This window comes from Artibeus jamaicensis, unplaced genomic scaffold (assembly GCF_021234435.1).
Source record: "Artibeus jamaicensis isolate MK-2021 breed Jamaican fruit bat unplaced genomic scaffold, CSHL_Jam_final scaffold_537, whole genome shotgun sequence".
Classification (NCBI taxonomy): Eukaryota; Metazoa; Chordata; class Mammalia; order Chiroptera; family Phyllostomidae; genus Artibeus; species Artibeus jamaicensis.
In genome coordinates this window covers 34,982,867-35,000,860 of record NW_026522047.1, presented here as the reverse complement: position 1 = coordinate 35,000,860, position 17,994 = coordinate 34,982,867, and the positions used below count along the sequence as shown (strand labels likewise).

The 17,994-nt window shown below is 35.8% G+C and overlaps 1 protein-coding gene across 2 annotated transcripts in view; it reads left to right on the top strand.

Moving 5' to 3' along the window:
• FBXO8 (F-box protein 8) overlaps positions 1 to 7,979 on the top strand; it is a 40,617-nt gene extending 32,638 nt beyond the window's left edge. For both annotated transcript variants that reach the window (XM_037143770.2, XM_053658390.1), the window contains exons 4-6: positions 2,973 to 3,091; positions 5,838 to 6,034; positions 7,348 to 7,979. In XM_037143770.2, coding sequence (XP_036999665.1) covers positions 2,973 to 3,091; positions 5,838 to 6,034; positions 7,348 to 7,535 — 504 coding nt within the window. In that variant the 3' untranslated portion in view covers positions 7,536 to 7,979. The remainder of the gene's footprint in view (positions 1 to 2,972; positions 3,092 to 5,837; positions 6,035 to 7,347) is intronic.
• Positions 7,980 to 17,994: the final 10,015 nt, after the last annotated feature.

The following is a 17,994-nucleotide window of genomic DNA, read 5'->3' as shown; positions in this document are numbered from 1 at the left end:
TTCCTTCCTTAGCTTTCTACTTGGACTTGAGAGTCCCTGTTACTCTGGAAAGAAACCCCTTGAAAAAGTCACTACTTTCTTTTTTCTCAATCACCAAATCCATTGCCCTCTTTTCGCATTTTTATCTCTAGAGCTATCTAAAAGACAGGAAACTAACCACTGTTCTATGCTAGACACTTTTATATCCTCACAAAAGCCTTTTATTTTTTACTGATCAGGACCTGAGGCTCAAAAAGTTGAGTAAATTGTTTATGTCAACATAATCATTAAGTGGCAGAGCCATAATTTTGCCCTGCTTCTTGAAAAGTCTGCTTCTTTAACTATGCAGTGTAATTGCATTGTATACTTTTAATTTCAAAGACTCTCAGCCTCTGGGCATTCATTATTCTAGCCCTGCCCCTTACTGATTCTTCTTGTTCGGGATCCTTAAGTTCTCACCTTTTTCATGTTACTTTGCCAACAGCATGCTGTGCCTTTCCAGTTGTATCTGTCAGCATCTCTGAGACCACACCACCACCGTTTCCTTCAGATGAATGCCCCCCAGAACCTTTGGGCTTTTTACTGTCATTTTTTTTCAGCGAGTCATTTCTCTCTGCATCTAAGCGAGATATGTCAGTTATCTTTGTCTTTTACTTTTCAGTATCGCCTGGGTTGGTAGCCAGCATATGAAGGGTTTTTAGAATAGATTCCCCTTGCATTTTTTATTGCTTTTTTACATTTCCAAACCTGAACAAGTTAGGTTAGATATTAAAGTCTCAAAACATGTAATCCATAAAAAAGGAAATGACCAACAGTATACTTTTATGATACTTAAGTGAGGCAAACACCAATGTTAATTTATAACTGAGGAGCATCAAATGATATTAAAGTGATATATATTATGTAATTAGAGATTTATATACTATTTAACGAATCACATTAGTGGGGTTTTAATATTTTATATAATTTTATTCTCACCTGAGGACTTTTTAAATTGCTTTTTAGAGATAGGGAGAGGAGGAGGAGGAAGAAGAGGAGAGAAAGAGAGAGAAACATTGGTGTGAGGTAGAAACATTGGTTGCCTCTCATAAGTGCCCCAACTGGGGGAATCTACCCACCACTTAGGTATGTGCCCTGACTGGGGATCGAACTCTCAGTCGTTCAGTCCACAGGATGGCGCTCCAACCAACAGAGCCATAATGGCCAGAACATATATTTTATATAATTTTTAAAAATTAGATTAGAATCGTTTTACATGTCTTAAAAATTGATTTAGAAGTAGGTATGAATGAAGACCCTATTAAATAGTATTTAATTGGCACTTCTTTCTCTTTGAATCACTGGGGTTGAAATTAAGCACTTCTGATTCTTATTCTTTTAAATGCAGGAATTTTATAAAATACCTGACAATTTTTGCTGAGTACATCAATTAAATATACAGTCAACTCTCGATTATTCAAACTGATGGAGGAAGGATGGAACAAGCATCACCATCCCTCTGGTTCCTGCCCCCTCAGACAGTTGTTGAAAGCCGCACTCCAGACAGACTGGCTTTCCACCTTGACCGTGTTAACACTCTCTAGTCTTGTATGGAGGATGCAGTCCGAAACGTGGCCCGCAGTTGAGTTGACAAGAAAGTTTCATGATATCACACTTTGTCTCTCTACATTTTTTGAATCGGTGCTTTAGGACTGCTTTGGTACTATTAAAATTCTCATTAGGATGTTATCTGATGGCTCATATAATTAGTTTTATATTTAAAAACTTTATCTTTGAATTACAATTTACAGATAATGATAACCTTTCAAAAGCATTACCTTGTGGTACCAAATTATTTTTTAACGTTTTTCAATATGAAAATTTTGTGAGAGTTTTAAGAGCATTTTATAAAAATCTTACAACTTTTTGAATTCTTAATGTGTATAATATATCTGAATACTACGTAAGTGTAAGGGAAAGAAATGCTGAAGGAATTTATGTTTGAAAACAGTATGTCGGATGTGTATAGTACGTCATTTTCTCTACCGATTAACTGCACACAATATGCTATTATCCAGACACGAGCATTCATGGTAATGCATGTATCTGGGTAACCGTGAGTTGAAATAAACACACCTGCCTTTTATTTCAATAATTGCACATTCAAATCCACTTAAGGCAATCATTTGAATGTGACCTCCATATACATTGAGAGAACATTGGTTTTTAGCATTTGATTTTTTTGTTGTTGATGTTTTGTTGTTGGTGGTTTAAATCTAAAGTAGGTACAAACTACGGGTAATGCTTCTCTGGAAAACTTCGCATGCAGAGAAAAGGAAATTCAAAGATAAATCCTATGAAAAACATAAAGTGTTTTATGTTTTGCCTCAGTGTGTGCTGGAGCTAAATTCTTGTAGAATATAGCAATGCTTAAAGCTAAAGTGTGCACAGCCCATAAACTGGCCTGGAATTGTGCCACTTTGCTTTAAGTTAAATAATTTCATTATTTTTCTTTTCAAAATAAAGTTGTTAGCCTTTCATTTGGAGAATCTTTTTTCTCAAGAAACTAGTTCTTTGAAAAGTCCGTGAGAACGTGTATCTGAGGTTTAAGAAATTGTGTGTGTGCATGTGTGCGTGTGTGTGTTGGCTAGTAGAAGTGTTTGTGATAAGGCTTATTTTGAAGTCTGTATAGTTTCTCCTTCCCCTCCTCAACACCCCTTCCCGAACTCAGGCTGTATTTTGGTATAGTTAGTCTTAACTGACATGACCCAGAAAATATAATTAGACTTCCTTTAGGAGTCTTAACTTTGAATTTCCTACTTTTCATTGCATGTAAACCAGTGTCCATAAATAATAGTTTCAGTTTAAGTTCTAGCTTGTATTTTGCATGTTAAAGCTATAAAAAGTCTTAATGCTAGAAAGAATTTATAGCTATTGTTCTGGTATTGCCTAATTGTTAAATTTGTAAGTAAAGACTGATTTTATTATTTATGAGATTTGTCTTTCTGCCTTAGGGGGTGAACTACTTTATGTCCAAGGGTATCCTAGATGACTCGCCAAAGGAGATAGCAAAGTTTATCTTCTGCACAAGAACACTAAATTGGAAAAAACTGAGAATCTATCTTGATGAAAGGTAAAAAAATTAAATTTTTCATCAGAAATGAGTTTAGTGATGCTTTTTTATGAGTCATTTTATTTTAAAAACTATAGTACATAGTAGTTATCTAGTTGCAAAATTGAGTAAAGACAGAGAAAAGGTTCATATATTTTACAAGTCATTTCTTTGCTAGCTTTTACTTGCTAATAAGGAAAGTGAAAGTTTAAAAAATCCCGCACACACACACAACACACCATGTACACAAAGTGGAAGCCCAGCATCTTTGTAATAACAAACCAAAACCAGGTATTTTTTGAGGAAGCTTAAGTCCCTTTTTTTTTCATAACTAGCTCTAAAATTTATGTTTAGGTAACTAAAAGTTCTGAATTCTGAAATCACCCATATAAAAATCAAATAGACAAACTGGAATAATGAACTCATAAATCCCAGTGATATGAAATATGTGTGTATCTTCATATCAATACTACACAAAAATGTCATATACAGTCCTACAAATGTGTCATTTAACAGTGTGGCACATGTAGAAATGATGCCTCATAGTTGTTCTAACTTGACAGTCATTTGTACTCTTCAGTGATGGTGATCAATTGACATAAAAAATAGTGACGTAATATTTTGATGTGATGTCACTGAACTACTACTTTAAAGATTGTAGATCTCGTACTAATCTGAATGGCTCAGAATATGTTTGTCTTTTTATGGTAATTTTCAGTCTTTTTTACTTCTTAGGATTTTTCAACAGCCCCTGCATTAATTATATTCTAGGAACTTTGCTAGAGAGTGTGGTTATGCAGTTGATTCAAGCATAACCCCTGTCTTTGAGGAGTTTACAGTCCAGCATACTGATCATTGAAAGAAATCTCTTACACAGACATGGTTTCATTAACTCTTTTGCTCTTTATTTTATTTATTTATTTATCTTTTAGAAGGGAAGGGAAGGAGAGAAGGAGAGAAATATCAATGTATGGTTGCTTCTGGTGCATCCCCTGCTGGGAACTGGCCCCTGCTGGGAACTGGCCTGCAACCCAGGCATGTGCCCTGACAGGGAATCAAACTGATATCTTTTGGTTCGCAGGCCCGTGCTCAATCCACTGAGCTACACCAGCCAGGGCAACTCTTTTGCTCTTTAAATGGGAGGTACCTATGAATCAGCAGTTTTTCTCTAAAGAAGCAGATGGTATTGTAAATATTTTAGGTTTTACAGACCATGTGATCTCTATCACAGCTACTTATAACTCTGCCATTGTGTCATGAAATTAGACTTACACAGTGTACAAACAAGTGAGTGTAGCTGTGTTCCAATAAAATTTTATTTACAAAAATAGACAGTGGCCAAATTTGGTCCACTAACTACTGTTTGCCTATCCCTGCCATAAGCTACTGGTAGATATTAAAAGACTGTGATTATATAATCATGATTTGGTTCAGTAATGACTGAAGCATGTATAACACAAATGACTATTTATTAGAGTGCTATTAATAAAATATTTATATATATATGAATATTTCTATCATTGTAAATAACCTGAATAGTTATCATTAGAATTATTGCATAAGACCGGAAACTGTGGAGCTATTAAAAGGAATGCGTTAGACCTATGTGTAAAGACATAGAAAGTTGTTCACAATCAGAGGTCTGTCCAGAAAGTGTCCAGCCACACAATAAGAAAAGTTGAGACATTCAGTGAAGAAGATACAAGATACAAGAAACGTTGTACACAGGACAATGATGCCTCAGTCCACTTCAAAGGAGGCACCTTGGGACCTCACACAGTTCTCTCAGTTGCCATCAGCTACCCTGTCATATTTTCCCTAATCTCATCAAAGGCCTGAAATCTCCTCCCTTTTCAAAGGTGATTTTGGTTTTGGGAAAAGCCAGAAGTCTCCAGGCACAAAATCTGGGCTGTAGGGGGACCGAGTTACCTGGCTGATTTGATGTTTAGCCAAAAATCTCTGCCTGAGACGTGATGCATGAGTGGGTGTGTTGTAGTGATGAAGCTGCCAATCACCAGTTGCTCATACCTGTAGCCTTCTGAATCATCCATATAGTTTCCGTGAAAGAATGTTCAAGCTTAATGCAAAATTTGATGCAGATTCATTGGTCTGCTCACTCAGTTATTTTGAATATGAAGGCCACACAGTACACATTCTCACTCAACGGTGTCTACCACCCCCTCTGACTAGTACAGTGAAGTCATTGTTCACACATGCATATTCCAATCCACTCCCCTCGGCTGCCAGGTTACATTGATGTCATGCAAACTGTTCTCATTACCTTAACAATGGTTGGACCTTTTCCAGACAGACCTCATATACTGTGTAAAATAAACAAAAGAAAATTCTAGAATAATATATAGAATGCGTAAACATTTTTTAAAGTATGCATAGATAGTTGTTACCTCTGGTGATGTGGATTGTTATAGAAGGTGGAGACTCCTTGTTTTCATAATTGAAAAATATAAAATATTATGTTGTTCACTTGGACTTAGCCAAGAAGACACTTAAAAAGTATGGTAGCTGCCCTTTTTAATACTGAAAACTTTATTTTTTTATTTTAGAATTAGAATGACTTGTTATTCAATTTATGAAATATATTAAAATCATTGCTTAGATAATTACACTCAGATTTTTAAAATTTTTAAGAATTATATATACTTTATAGGATTAGCTGATCTGCTACTCAATAATAAAGTATTTTTGTTCAAAAGATGATTAATAGAGAAACATTAACTAAAGCTCTATCCATTTTTTTTCTTATTAGGAGAGATGTCTTGGATGACCTTGTAACACTGCATAATTTTAGAAATCAATTCTTGCCCAATGCACTGAGAGAATTTTTTCGTCACATCCATGCCCCTGAAGAGCGTGGGGAATATCTTGAAACTCTTATAACAAAGTTCTCACATAGATTCTGTGCTTGTAACCCTGATTTAATGAGAGAACTTGGCCTTAGCCCTGGTAAGAATATATATATGTATATACATAGTGAATTCCGTCCTTCTCTCACTCCCACCTCCAGGTAAAAAAAGTTTCTCACCATAGAGAAAAATGACAAATACTTGTTTTACTGCTTGTAGCAGTGATTACTTTAGCTTGCCATATCATTTATATATAGTTGATATACTGTCTTAAGAGGAAAGTTAGACTTCACTATATAAGGTTTTAAAAAATTATTCTTGTTTGAACATTGGTAGTTTTACTAGTCTAATTAAAAACTTGAGAAATTACTTTTAAAACTTTTAATAGTTTACATATTGCATAGGGAATGCCTAGAATTTTTCTAATATGTGTTTTTAATATAACTAGTGTTCATGCATATATGTACATAATGTAGCTTGAGTCACTTGAATATTTTTCTCATGAGATACAGCTTTATTAGTCTACTCATATCAAGTTTTATTATGGTTACTCTACTAAGAATATGCCAAAATATTTATCATACAAAATTTGTTGTAAGTGCTTTTATAAGTCATAATGTTTAATTAGCCTTATGAAGACTGAGGATTCTGAAATATAAACACCATAGTAGTAGCAAGCAGTTTAGCACATAGCAGTAGCAAGTATCATAAAGTTTGTTACTATTTTAGCAGTAAACATCAACTATTGCCCTAACTCTGTGTGTGTGTATATTTTTGTTGCATGGTGCTCAGCTTCAGCAATCTTTTCCCTAAAGATTTACTTTTGAGGGTAATGTGTAAATTCCATAGACCTTAAAATACATATCTCAAATAATATTATTTTAACAATCTTATGAGTTGTTTACATTTATTTTCTAATACCGAGTTAATACATTTTCTCATCATTAAAGATGCTTTCAGATTAAATTAGGATTTTGTAAAATCATATGTAAATAAATATTTGGCCTCTTTTTAAGGAAAGGTAAATAGACTGACAGCACAGTAGTACTTTGTAGGGAGTTGAATGGGACTATCACATTTGAAACAAGATGAAAATAAAGCCAATTATGACCTTGTAAAACTTAGAGTGAGTTTTCACTATAGACTCTTGAACTATGTGGAATTTCTCTCGAATTAAAGAAAGTGCAGAATTGGTATTCAGTTAGGATGCTGAGCCCTCCCTGTTTGCCCACGACAGGGAATTTCCCAGGACACTGAACCGTCATGGCTAAAAACAGGAGAGACTGGGGCCAGCTGGTGTGGCCTGGTGACCCTAGAGTTAGAATTCAGTCTCGAGCCCTTGGAATCATGAATATGTCTGTGTTGCCTCATGCCTGTGGAACCACATTTTGAAACGTTTCTTTTTCCTTCCAGACGCAGTCTATGTCCTGTGCTACTCTCTGATTCTGCTTTCCATTGACCTCACTAGTCCTCATGTGAAGAATAAAATGTCAAAACGAGAATTTATTCGAAATACCCGTCGTGCTGCTCAGAATATTAGTGAAGATTTTGTAGGGCACCTTTATGACAACATCTACCTTATTGGCCATGTGGCTGCGTAAAAGCACAATTGCCAGGACTTTAACTTTTAACATCGAACTAAAAGCTACCCAGGGACTTTTTTGCACGTGTGGGGGTTACGTTAGTGCTGGTTCTTCAGCCACTGTATACGATCAAGCTTGAGTGTGCAGTCTTGTTTCCTTTTACTGTTTTCTTTTTTTGTAATTTCCTTGAGCAACTAAACAATTTTGCAGAATTTTTCTTAATTTTGCTTATCATGTTTGCACAAAGCAGAGCCCTTGTCTGACATAGCTGTTTAAGAATGTTAAACTGACATTATACTCTAAAAGATAGTATATTTGTGCATTAGATTTTCCTGAAAAACTTTACTCATTTCCATTCTTTTTTTAAAATACCATGTAATGTGTACATAATTAACTAAAGAGATTTATAATCATAATTATTTTATTGTAAAAATTTTAACTAAAGCCTTTTTTTCTCTCAAACTGAGTCCTGAAATTTATTTGATTTTGATCTGAGATTATTAGTTTTCATAATCATTGAATTTTACTTTGGTAAAAATCAATACTGGTTTCTCTTTGAACTTTGAAAAGAGTATTGATTTGTTAGTATGCAAAATAGTCATATATTTTTATAATATAAATTTATCACTTTTAATTTTAAAACTTCTGGGTTAGTCAAGTCACAATGAACAAAATAGTATCACAACATATTTGATATAATTAGTCTAACTTTACTATTGACTTAATATTGGTGATTTCTGTTCATATCAGTTGGGATAAGGACTTTGTGAATGATAGTAAACATTCTCCATTCATTCAGTAAACATTTATCAAGGGTCTTCCACATGCTAAGCACTATGGCAGTTACTGGTGAAATTTAGATATCAGTTCTGCCTTCAGAAGTGTTAATGTGATTGGGTAATGAGAGGAAAAATACTGCTTAGTGGAGATCAAATGTATAAAGTATATCTTAATTAACAATTATTTAGTAATTAGAACACAACGTTGGAATGATAAAGAACAGTGTATTTATATAGTAAGACAAAAGTTCCCTGGAAATACCTTTAAATGAAAAGCATCAGCTTGAGAATGATACACTATGTGATGGATAGAGCTATTAGTTTATTGGGAAGGATAGTTAATTGGAGGAATAGAAACTCATTACTGGAGGTGCGGAATCCTAGCTTTCTTTCATATCTGGCCCTACGTCAGCATTACAACTGAATGATGTGCTGCAGGATTTTCAAGGACAAACCATAAGATAAACAACTTTTGGAGATCAAAGGGACTTTTAAACTGGTAGTAAACACTTTCTAAATTTTGAAGCAAATATTCACAGGTACATAATCTTGAATTCCATGACTAAATATTTCTTAAACTTCAAAAATGATTAAATAACTTCAAAACTATGATGAAATTTTTTAAAAACAAAGAGTAATGATAATATTTATTATTATTCCTACTTTCCAGGGAATAGCACTTTGCCTTCTCTATCTCCTTTTTGTCTTTTCTTTGTTTTTCCATTCCTGTCTCCCCCCACCATTCGGTTTTTCAGCCTGTTTTAGCTTGACTACCTCTTTCCTTTTACTTTTTTTGTATCTTTCTTTTCTGTTTCTTTTCCTTTTTCCTGTTTTACTTTTCCATTCTGACCTGACTATCAATATAAATAGGCAGTATTATTTTTTTAGCATTTTATTTGAAAAACTTCAAACATATAAAATTTAAATATTACATAGAATGCTAGTGTTCACCTACCTAGATTCAACCTTTAAAATTTCATTGCATTTCACTGCATGCACTCCATGTATTCATCCATCTCTCTATCCATCTATCAGCCCATCATTCTGTTTTGACATAGGTTGCAGTAAGTTTCAGATATCAGTACACTTCGTTCCTAAAGACTTCAACTTACATATCATTAACTAGAGATCAATTTTTAACTTTTTCTTTTGGGTAAATTTACATTTAATAAAATGCATAAATATTAAATATACTCATTAGTAAGTTTTCACAAATGCCTGCACCTGTGTAAACCAAGACCATATCAAGAGACACAACTCTATAAAGTCTATTTATCATTAATATTGAACCACTACACCTAAAATATAAAAACTTTGTAACCATATAGGTATGTTGACCTCATTGCCCTATGTGTTATCTTATAGTTGTCATATGTTTTACAAATAACATATGTTATAAAATCCACAATAAAATAATATAGTTTGCTTTGAACAGTCATAAATATTTTAAATAAAGAAAAATACTCTTAAGTTTACTCTCACTGTCATTTCTAATGCTAGGCCTTTTTGATGTCTCACAGACCTCTGAGGTTCTGTTGATTTTTTCATTGTTTATCTGGATCTATATTCCAGTTCACTTACTTTCTGGTAGTCATTCTTTTAAGCCCATTGAATGAATTTTTTTCTCTTAATTACTATAGTTTTTGGTCATAGAAATTTCATTTAATTTTTGTAATTTATATTTTTGTGCTATTTCCTATCCTTTCATTCATTATGAGCATGCTTTCCTTACACTCTTAATCGTTACAATATCTGCTTTAAAATCCTTTTCAGCTTATTTCAGTATCAAGGTCATGTCAGTGGCAGTCTTCCTTAATTGTCTATTGTGAGTAGATTACATTTTTCTGTTCCTTTGTATGTTAGTAATTAGATTTTGTCCTGGGTATGGTGAATAAGGTGTAGAAACCCAGGATTCTGATAACATGTCTCCAAAGACTTTTTTTTAACATGTTGGTTAATTTGACTGAATTTCTATCTCAAGCTCCTGCTCCCCTGCAGTTGTTGGCCCCTCAAATCTCAGTTTAGGTCTTTAACTCAGCTGCTCTGCTTGGAGTCTTTCCTGTGCACACATGCTTCAGAGACCGGTCAAGGGTTTGGGGCAGAGTTTGCACATGGAATTTGGGCTTTTCTCTGGTGCTTTTTTTTTTTTTGCCAGTGATCTTCCCCTGTATTTTTCAGCAACTGCCATTGCCGCAAACTCTGCCCCATGGTTCTTCAAGTCAGTGAAGCCATAGGCTGCCAGGATCCAGAGTGGGCACTGCCCTCAGGCTAAGAGCTATAAAAACCGGGACAGTCGTTCAATGCTATTTTCTTCTTCGAAGTGTTCTTTCCTCTGTCATATCAGCGTATTTTTTATTTTATTTATTTTTAGAGACAGAAGAAGGGAGGGAGAGAAACGTTGATCAGTTGCCTGTTATCCGCACCCTGACTGGGACAGAACCAGCAACCCAGGCCTGTCCCCTGACTGGGAATCGAACAGGCTACACCCAGCCAACTGAGCCAGTGGTCAGGGCCTTAGCAGCCTGTTTTAGATGGCTTTCCACTGCTTCCGGGTAGTGGATATATTCTGTCCAGAGTTCATGCTTTTTATCTGTTGGAGGGTTGTTCTGAAAGAGTTACATGGCCATCGCTGGAAGTGGGAACCCTCTCCAAATTAGACAGTATTCTTTTACTACTTCCTATGCTAGCTGAATAGGTTTTGCTCTTGGTTATTTTTAAAACTAGGTGAGTACAATTTAAAAAAATATTCTACCTATGAAAAACCTTAATAAATACCAGACATTTACTAAATCAGCAATTCATTGTTTCCCAGTGGGGGTCCCATTGGCTTTTGGGGAAGGATGGTCTTCATTATGGGAGACTGCTCCATATAGTATAGGACACAAATATGCCTACATTTTCCCTGCTAGGTGCCAGTAGTGTCCCTCAGTAATTGTGACATATAAATAATGTCCCAGTGTTTCCGGGTGCCTCCTGAAGAAGGACATCCCCTAAAGTTGGGAACTATTGGAACTTCTTTTGGATACAACAAACTTATCTTTCTAAAATGTAAACTCCTGATGATACCAACTAGTTAAAGCGTTTCAATGCCTCCTTTCTCTCTACGAAATTGATCGTAGCTTCCTTGGCATGGTGCGGAAGCTCCTTCATAATCTGGCCTTAGCTTTTCTTTCAAAGCCTCATCTCACATGTGGTCTGGTCTGTCTTTGCCTCTTATAAGCTGTTCCTTCTGTGATATTCTCCTCTCCCTTCTGTGTCTCAAGTTCCCCTTATCTAAGATCCACTCCAAGTATATTTTCTTTATCAAAGCTATCAAAGTCTGCCTTTATCATACCATTACTGGTTTCAATTGCTTCTTCATAATCCATAGCACTTTGTAAGTATTTTTTTAATAATTTAATCCTTTTCTTTTAGATTTTATTTATTTATCTTTAGAGGGGAAAGGAAGGATATAGGGAGAGAAATATCAATGTGTGGATGCCTCTCATGTGTCTCCTGCTGGGAACTGTCCTGCAACCCAGGCATGTGCCCTGACTAGGAATCAAACTGCTATACTCTGGTTTGAAGGCCTGCACTCAATCCACTGAGCTACACCAGCCAGAGCTGTAAATATTTTTATTATTATAATTATATTGTAATTTTCTACATGTCCAACTCCTTTATCGGAATTTAATCTTATTAAGGTCAATGATTGCTCCCTCTTTGTCAGATTTTATTATAAGGACTGAACTAGCAAAATGGCAGAGGATTTAGAGAGGAGGAATGAATTTTTTTAAAATTGATAACACTGGTAATTGATAAAATATAGTGATTTTTGGACAAAGTCTTCTAACATGGGGATCTGGCTGTCTTATTAGCAAAGTAGCTACTAGGAGAAGCGACCTGTAGAGTAATGGAGAAAAATGGAAAGATAAGGATCCCAATTTTTGAATTTGGAAGTATCAATAGAACATTGATTGACTGCAACTGGAGAATAAGAATGGACTTCATAAACAACTGGGGCTGAATATCCTCAGTTTGGAGGATTGTATTAGTTTATGAAGCATGTTATATGAAGTGAAGGGTGGGAAAAGACAAGTCTTCTAGAGAATATGTTGAGTAAAAAGAAATACTTGGGAAACAAAGCATTTTCAGTTTGGGTAGAGAAAAAAAGTCAGAAAAAGAGGTTTTTTTGAAACTGGAGAAGGGCCAGAAAAGAATGGTATCCCAAGAACTAGGAAGGATGTTAAGCTTTGCATGTGATGCAGGCCAAGAAAATATTTTTTTTCATCTACACTCAGCCTTGTTTGAGTCTGCTTTTTCCACTTGGGACTGAGTTCTTAGAGGCTAGAAAATCACAGTAGTGCTAATGTCTTTTATGTTGTCTGTGACCAAACGTTCCTTCCTCGCTGTGTAATCTGAGCTCTGCTGAAACCCACCAGAGTACTTACAATCCACAGCAACTCCGACCTGTCTACACCTTCCTGCCTTCTGAAGGCTGTGCTGTTTCAAGCTCAGAACACACCTTGCCAACTGGGTCCTGCGAGTACATGTGTCCTACACACAACCAACACCTATGTTTTCTAACATACAGAATTTCTTTTAAAGAAAAAGAACACAAAATGGAGCAATGCTTAAAAACTTTCAGTTTTCCAAACTTATCATCAGGGTTTTTCCTATTACATTCTGTTAAACCAGACACGTTCTAATCTCACTTGTTCTGCCTTCCCATCTGCAAAGCTCGTCATCCCTCCCCTGGAGTTACCTGTTGAAATGCAATTCGTCTCTCAAAGTTTTCCCGGACTCTTTTTCCTCCAGCGCAACTTTTTCAATTCTCACAGGTGAAAATGCTGCTGTTGTGTGTCCCTCAGTTCCTAACACAGACCTGGGCCAGAGCAGTTTCTCAATAAACCCGACTGAATGATTTTAGCCCTGGTTCAGTTTCTATGTAGGCTCACAGAAGGATGCTTTACTATTTGCATTTAAAAAATATATACTCAGACCCTTTAGATGTACAACAGTTTCAAGTCAGAATATATTAGTTAATATTTTAAAATAGTTATACAGATTTAACCTATGTATTATTCTAGATGTAAATTCATCTCTCTAGGACTTCTAATTTTAAATATTTGGATAAATTTTGGCTTTGATATATATATTTTTTCAATTTCAGGAGTTTACATCATTGATCTTGTTACTTCTCTAAATTGATCTTTTATATTTTCAAAAATATTTTTGATATGTGCTCAATGAGAGTAAGCTGGTTCAGAAGTCTTAATATTTAAAATAACGTGTTTATTCCAAGTGGAATTTGTTTTTTGGAGTTTAAAGTGAACTTTCTCTTAAAGATCACGATTTCTTAAAGATCACTTTAAATAACACAACTGCTTCCGTTTCTTCTCAAGCATTTGCAAGTGAGTGTGTCCTCTTTGGGAAGCCGTTCTATGGAAATAGCCCAAAATAGACAAAAGGTAGTACATGCACCTTGATCACATCATCATTTTAAATTTTTTTTAAAAGAGACAGAAACAGGTGGAGCCCCCAAATGTGGGTCTTTTCTAGCAAATAACCAACAAGTATTTGAGTATTTCTGTGTACCAGATTCTGTGCTAAGCACTGGTGAAGTATACCCAGATACATCCTCGTGATGTATTACTATGAAGCCATGGTGTTTATGTAATAAATAATATGGAAAACAGTTACAAAGCTGATATTTAAAAGGATATTAAATTATACACATACACACATTTTATAATTACTATGTAAGACAAAGCAAAAACCTGTGACTGGAAAAAAATGAATAAAGTATACCAAAATATTACAGGTAATGAATTTTTTCTTATTCTTTCAAATATTATTAAAGGTTACATATTTTAGATACAATGAAATAAATTCATTGAAAGATAAATGGTGTCCTTAATTTAACAAGTATAGTTGCCCCTCAGAATGTTTCCATGTATTTTTATTCAAAATTTGTTTTATTTTTATAAGACACCTGGTTGATCTGTTAAATCATATCTGGACAAATGTTTTGTTTGCACGCTTAGAAAAGTGGATTGCTTTATTTTATTTTTGTCTGATCGAATTACAGACCAACAAAAGAAAGATACCAAATCTTTACTGAGGAAATTTTCATTTGTTTAACAGAAAATGGCTTTCTTCTCAGCATGGTTGGGGAGGAAGGTTGGATTTAATTTAGAATGATTAATGAGATTTCGTCGGGCTCCTTGACTTGACCGCCACTGCGGTTTGTCAGCGCAACAACCTGGGAAGCCCGGACGCCACTCTGTCGCCCAAAACCGCTCTCCAGGGGGAAAATTAACTGGCAGGACTAGTGCCCGGTTCACGTCAGTGGCATTGTCTCTCGGGTATTGACAGCTTAAAAGTCTGGATCGGAAGTATGTGTGCTGGGAGACACGCATACCTAGCATATTGTGTTCAGTCTCTTTACAAGATGTTAACCACTTTCGAAACTTTTAAGTCGTTGATATGTTCCCCAAAGGAAACTGTTTAAAGACAAGATCTTTACTAAGTTCCTCCTCCCCAATTCATTTTAAAAATTAAACAAAGTAAAAGAGTCTCAAGTTACTTTCTGTTTTTCTTTCTTTCCTTTTTTTTTACTTAAAGAATTAAGATGAAGCTTGTCTTCAAAAGTGAAATCATTTTTCACTTTTGAAAACTTTTTTGGAGCCGTCTGCATGACCTAATTTTATAATCACGTTTCAGATTAGTCAACAAGGTTGTGATCTGACTTAACATACCCCTGTTTTACTTACGTAGGCACTGATGTTTAAAATAATCAGTCGTGATTAGCCAAAACAAAATGACTGATCATGGCTAGTTGTCATGTGGTCTATGCAATATACAGTTTTGCTTTGGTGTTTAACTGTAAGAAACCAATGCTTATTATCTTATTTTCAAAACTTGTCCAAAAGAGTCCCAGCAGAAAGAATTTCTTCCACCAAATGCATAGAAAAGGATCCTAGGCGTCGGATATACATCTGAAGACCACTTTGTAGACATTCAACATAATGTATACTGGCCAATTTTTATCAAAACAAAAAAAATGAACAATGGGTTTTTTTATATTAAATGGCTTTGGGGGTGCCCCTCCTGAGCAGCACGAATGTATGCAGTTTGGGGAGAGAGACCATCGGCCAGAGCCAGGTCCCCAACGAGTATCTGCTTGCGCCCCTGCGGTGGGCACACAGAAGTGGAGAGGCCTGGGAACAGTTACCAAGGCTGCTGCTCTTATTGAGAAGAAAATAAGAGAAGGAAAATGAAGTAGCTGTGTGTGTGAACCAGTACAATGTCGCCCATGATGTATGTGGCCCACCAGTGAGTTTCTTCCCAAGAGACTGTCATTTTCAATCCTGAAGCCACTGGATAGCTCATTGTATTTCTAACCTTCTGAGAAATTATATAGACTATTTTCAATGTCTGTGAACTTTAGTGAATTTCAACTTAGGCACTGCATCACATATTTGTTCCCTAAATATCCACTGTAGGAAGTTGTGTTTATGGAGGAATTCACAGTTACTCATTTTATTTTACTTTGGAGATTTTTGTTTTGTACTGCATAAGCAACACATGCAGTTCTCTTCTTCCCTTAATTAATCTGGGAACAAAGAAAAATAATACATAATATTTTCCAAAACGCCATCCAAGAAAGATTATGGCCATTGTCAACAATAAACCAGAGAAACAACTGGTGAATGGGGCCAAGCTGGTGCTGGACTGGGTGGAAGCCGAGGCCGTGGACCAGCTCTCCTAGGCAGCATCTATCACCACGAGGAGGTCGTGTTGGTTCTGGGTCTGGTTATCAGCCTCAGAAATCTGGTTTTGTCAACACACTTCAAGCAAATGCATTTTTCATCAGAGTAATTGCTTCAAAATCCAGAACTAAAGGAAATGTGACAGTGATAATTTACTAACGTGATCGGCACTTTCTCTCTCCCCACCAGCCTACAGAAAGTAGACTGATGATTCTGAAATCGGATCAAAGGAAGGCACCTGGATCAAATGCTTCATGTTTGACATTGGACTGAGAGAGCCCAATGCGTCTCTGTCTCCATAGAGATGATTTTGGATATTCGAAATTTGATAGCTAAAGTCACTTTTTAATAAGTATTTGCTTCTGTGCTCCTCTTTATTTTATACTGTTAGGTTGAACGATATTGGCCCTTCTTCTCACCAGTTTCCTATTTTCATTGATTCAGAATGTTTCTAATGTTTTCAGTTATTATTACATCGACTTACTTAAAACCTTAATATAGCCATTAGCAGCATGGCCTGCTCTCCTACAGTCATTCTGATGAATTTTATGCTTTTCTCACCATTTGAGGAAAATCTCATTTTTCACATAGTCAAATTCATCATAGCTCCCAACTACTTATAATATGACCTAAGTTTAGGGCATTATTTTACATTACGCTGAAGTTTTAATTTAGATATTCAAACAAGCATTTTTTATAAACTTTTAAATTTATTTTAAAGTTTTTATTTATTTATCTTTAGAGGGGAAGGGTAGGAGAGAGGCAGAGAAACATCAATGTATGGTTGCCTCTCGTGTGTCCCCTGCTGGGAACTGTCCTGCAACCCAAGCATGTACCCTGACTGGGAATCGAACTGCGACCCTTTGGTTCACAGGCCCGTGCTCAATCCACTGAGCCACACCAGCCAGAGCCTCAAACAAGCATTTAAAGATGGCTTGTTTTGTGCAAGGGAGAAATTAACTAGGTGCTGTGAAAGAGACAAAAATAAGGCAAACTGCTCCCTGTCGTCAGGGGCTTCAGGGGGAGGAAGGTAACCGTGATCACATACAGTTCGATAATACTTTCTATGTATCCCCACGACTCAGCGAAGGTCTGCGGAAGTGATGTGACTTTTGGAGGTTCACACGACCACCTAAGGGATTGAGAGGCAGACTCCCAGTACATCTTATATGTTACTAACTTAATGAATAGCAGAAGAAAATGTGTTAAAAGATCTCTTTAAAAATGTTTTAGAAAAAGAAGAGTGAGCATTTAATAGTGACTAGCTGAATTTGAAAAGGCGAATATTATTATTTCCATCAGTGTATTACTTGGTGGGACAATAGCCCCATCAGAGAGGCATGGAAGCGAGAGTGTATGAGGGTCATAGAATAGTGAATAATCTGCTGGAATTCAACGGTAAAGTCTGAGCAACCATTTAGTGGAGGAAAGGACTGGAAAACAGGTTGGAGAAAGACTATGCTAAAACAGATCTGATACTTAATTTTTGTAGGCAATCAGAGACTTTCACGAAGTGAGGTATCATTTCTGATCTGTGATTTAGGGAGATCTTTCGAAAGCCAATCTAAAATATGAAGTACAAATGCAACAGAACGTAATATAAGGAAATCGATGAAGTGGCTACTGTAATTATGCAAGTGAAATATGAACTTTAGTAGTGTTATTGAAAGTGGAAATGGTACAGGGAAGATTTGAGAGACATTTTGGAGGTAAACCATCTTGGCAAGTTACTGGCAGTTGGATGTAAAGATGAAAGAGTTAAAAATTACTCCAAACAGTCTGAAGAAGGTGTTGCTGTGCTAGAGAGGAGGAACACAAATGAAGGACAGATTTATTTGGTTTAGGAGTAAAGTGATGAGAGAGAGGATATGAATGGGAGAATGAATGCCTCTTTGTTCCATTGCATTTGGAAATTAATATAGAGCAGGATTGGAGATAAATGCT